This window comes from Rhopalosiphum padi, chromosome 4 (assembly GCF_020882245.1).
Source record: "Rhopalosiphum padi isolate XX-2018 chromosome 4, ASM2088224v1, whole genome shotgun sequence".
Lineage (NCBI taxonomy): Eukaryota > Metazoa > Arthropoda > Insecta > Hemiptera > Aphididae > Rhopalosiphum > Rhopalosiphum padi.
In genome coordinates, this window is record NC_083600.1 from 41,920,555 (window position 1) to 41,926,668 (window position 6,114).

Sequence of the window (6,114 nt, forward strand, 5' to 3'; positions counted from 1 at the left end):
AATTGACCTATTATTGTATTATTTGTATTTAAAGATAAAATATCTAGTTTGAAGTTGTTCTTTACAACTTTACATACGTTTTTCTAATATTTTAAAATAGATAATGATTTTAAACTATAATAAAAAATGAATATTCATAGTTAAAATACATGATTTCGTCAAAATTTGAATTTAAAATGCTTGTAATCGTGCCTATATATTTTAATTATTTTTAAATCTTTATAAATAAAATGTATGTAATATCTTATATTAAATTTTTAAGCTTTTCGACCTAGTGAAAACATTTTGTTTATCGGTATTTATTTAAATAAACTATTTATCTAAAAAAAAATATTAAAATTTCAAATATCTATAAATGACTTTAACTAGGTAGTCAAAATATTTTGAAAATCGTGTAATTTATAAAAAAAAATGGTAGGTAATAAAAACATTTGGTAAATATTTTAAGTATTGGTTTTTGAACTACAAAAAAAAAACAAAAATTGTTTTAGGAGAAATATTTACTATACGGGATCCAATGTAAAAAGTTGAGCTTCAAACGCATATAAAAGAATTTCATTTGAGTTTCCAGTCGTTTTTTTTTTTAAATAGGCTAAAAATCTTATAATGAACTTTCTATTACATTTTAATGAATTCCTGATTGCAAAATAATTCAAGATTTTACAAATTTTGTAAAAATTCTAATTTTAACCACTTAAAAAAAGTATAATTTTTGTTTAAACATTTTAAGAAATTTTTAATTTAAAAACGAACTATTTACGACTTTACGAGGAACATATTTAATTATTTAAGCATTTTTACACAGTGAATAATTTTTTATCGACATTTAAAAAAAATATGGAAAATTCCAAGTATATAAAATATAATCAATATATTTTTTCAAATATAGTATAGTATGTATTTCGTGTTTATAGAGAATAATCATATATGTTTTAGCAAAATATTTCAAGTACCTATGTAATTATATCCGTTTTGGAGTTACACTAAAAAAAACAAAATCAATTTTGACAAAAACCGAAGTTGTACAACTTTTTTTCTTGGTTATTTAAAAAAAAATATTGGTACCTCTAATTGTGACATATTTAAATTACTAATTAGATCTAATTTTCCATCTAAAACGACCCTCAAAGTTTAAAATGCATGCATTTTTTCGACTACTTATCGTGTATCTATACGTTAAAATAAAAATAGCACATCGATACAATATTTATTATACACTTAGAATCTAAAATGTTAAGTTTTTTTTTCTAAGTTTTAGTTAGTAGCACTTAAATTTACACAATTATTTTGAATTTAATTATATAGATGACCAATAGTTTAGAGAGCATCAAAAAATTTAGTATTTTAATCGTAGAAATTAAATTTGAACAAATATGTCTAGCCCGGGTTTTCAAACATTCATGGAGAAATTAAGAATTTCGATAAGCGATAATATTTGATAACAGCACATTATCACAAGTAAATAAACATTTTAATAACACATTTTTAAATTTCAATTTTTGTAAAATATTCTTATTTACTTTTTCAAACTTAGAATTTTTTTATGGATCATCTTATTATCTAAAATCATTTTTCAAGACGGAAATGGAAAATATATTGAAGTATGTTCATTAAATGCTTTTATTAAATTGTTATTATGTTATAAGATAGGACAGATAAGTACTTATGTATATTGTGTATACTTTGGATGGTTATAATATTTATTTATTATTATTCATAGAATATACTTTGTAATTTTTTTAGAGAATCGGGTGGCTCTAAGCAACCAATCACAGATGAAGAACGTGCAAAACTTGCTAGCCGTCTCGATGAAGATTTAGATAATTTCATAGACAATCTACAGAAAACACCATATAAAGATGGTTGGAAAGAGGAGACTTGGCGTGAGGTGATGATAATTAATGTTTATTCTAATTTCTATAAATTTAATTTGTGTAAATATCTAGTTCAATTTAATTATCATTTAATTATGTTTATATTTATGTATAGTTTTGATTTCTCCACAGGAAATGGAAAAGCACCCATTTTTTATGTCCAAGCCTCCTGAACCAGAAGACCAACCATCCCCTTTAGTTGAGGGCTTGCAAAATCTTCGTTATGATCCAGATGATAACACTCCAGAGGAGTTGGCCACTAAACATAAGGATGATGGCAATTTCAATTTTAAGTGTCGTAAATATAAATTAGCTATATTGTCATACCAAGAAGGGCTAAGATTAGATTTTCAAAATAATGAACTTCGTGCTCAAATGTTCAACAATATGTCTGCTTCACATTACTTTTTAAAAAATTTTAGGTAACTTATTGGAATAATTAGTGTCTAATAAATGTAATTTAAATTTATTAAATTTTTTTCATATAATATGTTTAGATCAAGTTTGACAGCAGCTGAACAAGCTCTCAAATTAAAACCAGACTATGAAAAAACCATACTGAGGGCAATAAATTGTTGTGTTCAGTTAAAAGAGTTTGATAAATGTTTAAACTTTTGTGATAAATATTTGGAATTTGTACCAGGGGATGATAATGTTATTAAAATAAAAAAAGAAGCGTTAAAATCTAAAGTAAATTTGAATTATTTATAGTTAAGATTGTTTAATATTATTGAAATGTTTAAATTGATTAGAAAATTGTGGAGATGGAAAAAAGAAAAGCTATAAAAATTCAAAAGCAAAAAGAAGCGGATCATACGAAGTTGTTAGAAGAGCTTAATAAAAGAAAATTAAACATAGTTGGCAAAAGTACTAAATAATATTTAATTTTTTATTACATAATATGTATGATAATAATTATATTTATTTGTTTATATCATAGGTGGTCCGATTAAAGAATTAACAATATTTGATCCAAGAGTGCCTGGTTTAATCAAACCAGTACATTTATTTGAGAATTTTCTTGTGTGGCCAGTTGTCTTTTTATATCCTGAGTATCAAACTTCTGATATGATCCAAGAGTTTAATGAAACTACTACGTTAGTTTATTATTTTTATTTATATTTTATACTCTTATACTTTTATTGCATTTTAATGTAATTCAAAATAATTAAAATATAATATAATATAGTATAATATTAATAATCTACATTTTTTTTCATTAATACATTTTGTAATTTAATATTGTTTTAAAAATAATTTTTTCTTACTTACATTGTTTTAATTGGGGTTTTAGTGATGCATTTTTTATCTTATAAATAATATTTTTAAAAATTGGATAGGGATTTTTGTTTAATATTGATGGTTTATTGTATAATATAATTTAAAAAATACTTATTTTGAAAGATTAAGAAAAGTGAATAATTTTCATTAAAGTCTTTTGGGGATAAAATATTAAAATATTCATGTCCTAAGTTATTTCATTAGTTTTCAATTCAAAAATATGTATCGTTTCATTTTTTAACTTACTAGTTAATTATTTTGCGATTCAAATAATATTTTAGGACACAAAGACATTTAGAATTTTTTACCACATTATATTCTATCATGTGTAAAATGTGTAAGATTTTTTTTGATATTAATTTGTTTTAGATAGCTATAGTCAATCACATTATATACATTTTGTTTTAGGCTTATAATTTATTTATTCTCCCAGGTCTTCTAATAGTTTCTTGCTATTCATTACAACTTATAATTATTGTTTAATTGTATTTGTTTAGATTATATAGTCATTTAGTTGAAATATTTGCTGAAAGACCTGAATGGGATATGGAAGGAAAATATAATGCAGATTCAGTAAATGTCTATTTTGAGTCGGTAAATGAATATAAAAGTGGCACAAAAGTTACAAAAATAGATGTTAAAACATGTACTTTATTTGAAGCATTAACAATATTAAGGTAAGAATAAGGAAACAATTGTAATCACATATTAATAAAAAGTAATGTTTTGTGTGTGGGTGTAAAAGCTATCCACATTTAAGTCTATTACACTCATGATTTTGTGCTTAGATACATAGTAATCTTATACCCAAGGATTTGCACTTTAAAGCCAATTTTTAATTTTGTTTTAAAGTTTGTTGGTTCACACAAAACAAACATTTTTTTTTTTATTTGTGTAGTATATGTGGTAATAACAAGTACATGCTGATTACAATTTTTCACGATTTTAGACCTGTATTTTATATTTGCTTAAAATCGCCTAAATGACTGTTTTAAAAATATGTATAGCTTACTTTTAATTGAATAAAAACAGAATAAATTCACTGGTAATGTATAATTTTCATGGGTAACACCAAGCAGCATCCGCTAGTTTATAATAATTATATCAATTCATTATATTTACCTATTACAAACATAACAATTTGTATTCAGTCATTATCTTTTTGGCTGTTTCTATTTCAAATTAAATAATTTTTAACCCTTATAACTACTTATTTTGTGTGTATGTAACAGCATTAAACACAGCTGACATCCTGCTGTTGAGTATTCGTTTTCATCGTATTCACAGTATATATAAATCTTCAAACAAAAAATTAATTCTAATACATTTTAATTGTATTTTTCAGGTGTCCAATTGAAAACGGAACACCAGTGTTTTTGATTTTCTTTGCTGGAGGACAGTTTGAGAAAGAATTCTTAGAAGAAGTGCCAAAATCAGCTCAAATACAATAAAATTGCTTATTACTTTGTTATATTTTCTCCACATTATTTTCATTATACTATTATAATGTAATGTTGTTGAAATAATATGTTTTACTACTCTTTGTATAATAAACTTAAATATATGAGAGTTTTGTGTTAATTGTTGCAGATTTCAATTTTCAATACCGATGTCCATTTCTTAGTGTGTGGTTAATAATGTTTATTTTAAAATAGGTTAATAATAGGATGAAAATTGTTGTCTAATATGTTTGTTTGTTTATCTGACTCGATAAATAGCACCATTTAAATGTTTGATAATAGTGTTTGTTTAACTTCCACAAAGTATTTTAGGGATTATTAATTGGGAATTTATAGATTTCCCACTTGTATAATTCATTTTCATGTTAATACATGTATACAAATAAATAAATTCATTAAAAAGCATTGGTGGCAACAACCAATTTTTGATAGTAGTTGTGGTTTTAATTGTATTGATTTAAGATTGGAACATCTATAATTTTATAAGAATATCTGAATGAACAAGTTTTGAGGCATCTAAGTTATTGATTTTTAAATTGGGAAGGATAATGCATCTGAGAGAAACAATTTCATGAAATGTGCAGCTAACCATAACATTATTTTATTTGGCTAAAAGTTATTCGTATACAAGTTAATCATACTATCATTTAAACAATTTTAAAACAATTAATTTCCAATATAGTAGCAAAAGTATATGAATCTGTTATTGAAGCTCTACAATTATATGTTCAGGTAAAAAAAAATATTAAAAAATTATTAAATAATAGTTGAAATATTAGTATATGGAATGTTGCTTATAAATTATATTACTTATTAATAATAAATAAAAAGAATGTAAAATTTATTATATATTTGACATGCAAAACAAAATTTAAATGTGCATTAAATTTTTTTAGATTACCTACTTACAGTGATGACAATTTGACAATAAGTGATTCGTTGTTAAAAATTAATAATTAAATTAAAATAAAACATAATACATAATTCATATTTTTTTTTTATATAGCATAAAATAATAGGCAATACATATTAATTGTAAATATAAAATTTATTTGATATTATTTTGAGTGATTAATGTTTCAGTATATTAAGGATGAAGTGTATTGTGTATTACTTGATATAAGTATATAACATTAATACATTATAATGTAAAGGGTAAAAGGAATAAATAATTATTACTAGAAAATGGGCAGGAATTATTTTTAAAGGATAATAAGTTTCAAGACCATACCTATGGAGGGAGAGTAGGGGTCCTCCCGAAATTTTCTTGCATTACGCAAACTTAAAAATTATTTTAATTTTATACACTAATAACTAATAAGTACACCACGTCTAATATCTAAGATTTGTATAACCCCCCCCCATCGAAGCTCTTTTTTCTAGTACGGCCTTGATAAGGTTGGTTAACTATTTTGTTGTAGCATTATTACATTAACGTCATTAACATATTGGATTTGTGAAAAATACAATTAATTTTGTGTTCAGTACCTATATGTATA

At 23.6% G+C, this 6,114-nt stretch overlaps 1 protein-coding gene across 1 annotated transcript; it reads left to right on the plus strand.

The window, feature by feature from the left end:
* Positions 1-1,445: 1,445 nt before the first annotated feature.
* On the plus strand, positions 1,446-4,736 carry LOC132930487 (DNA polymerase interacting tetratricopeptide repeat-containing, protein of 47 kDa). The gene is made up of 8 exons (XM_060996395.1): positions 1,446-1,601; positions 1,744-1,888; positions 2,007-2,296; positions 2,372-2,564; positions 2,627-2,741; positions 2,815-2,971; positions 3,653-3,832; positions 4,501-4,736. Exons 1-8 carry the CDS (start codon positions 1,585-1,587, stop codon positions 4,604-4,606), a joined length of 1,203 nt encoding a protein of 400 aa, XP_060852378.1. The 5' UTR covers positions 1,446-1,584; the 3' UTR covers positions 4,607-4,736.
* The last annotated feature ends 1,378 nt before the right edge of the window (positions 4,737-6,114 follow it).

Excerpts from the sequence above, each read along its gene's own strand:
- LOC132930487 (XM_060996395.1), top strand. Across the intron at positions 1,889-2,006 it reads AAGAGGAGACTTGGCGTGAG|GAAATGGAAAAGCACCCATT; the intron begins GTGATGATAATT and ends ATTTCTCCACAG. Across the intron at positions 2,742-2,814 it reads ATTAAACATAGTTGGCAAAA|GTGGTCCGATTAAAGAATTA; the intron begins GTACTAAATAAT and ends TTTATATCATAG.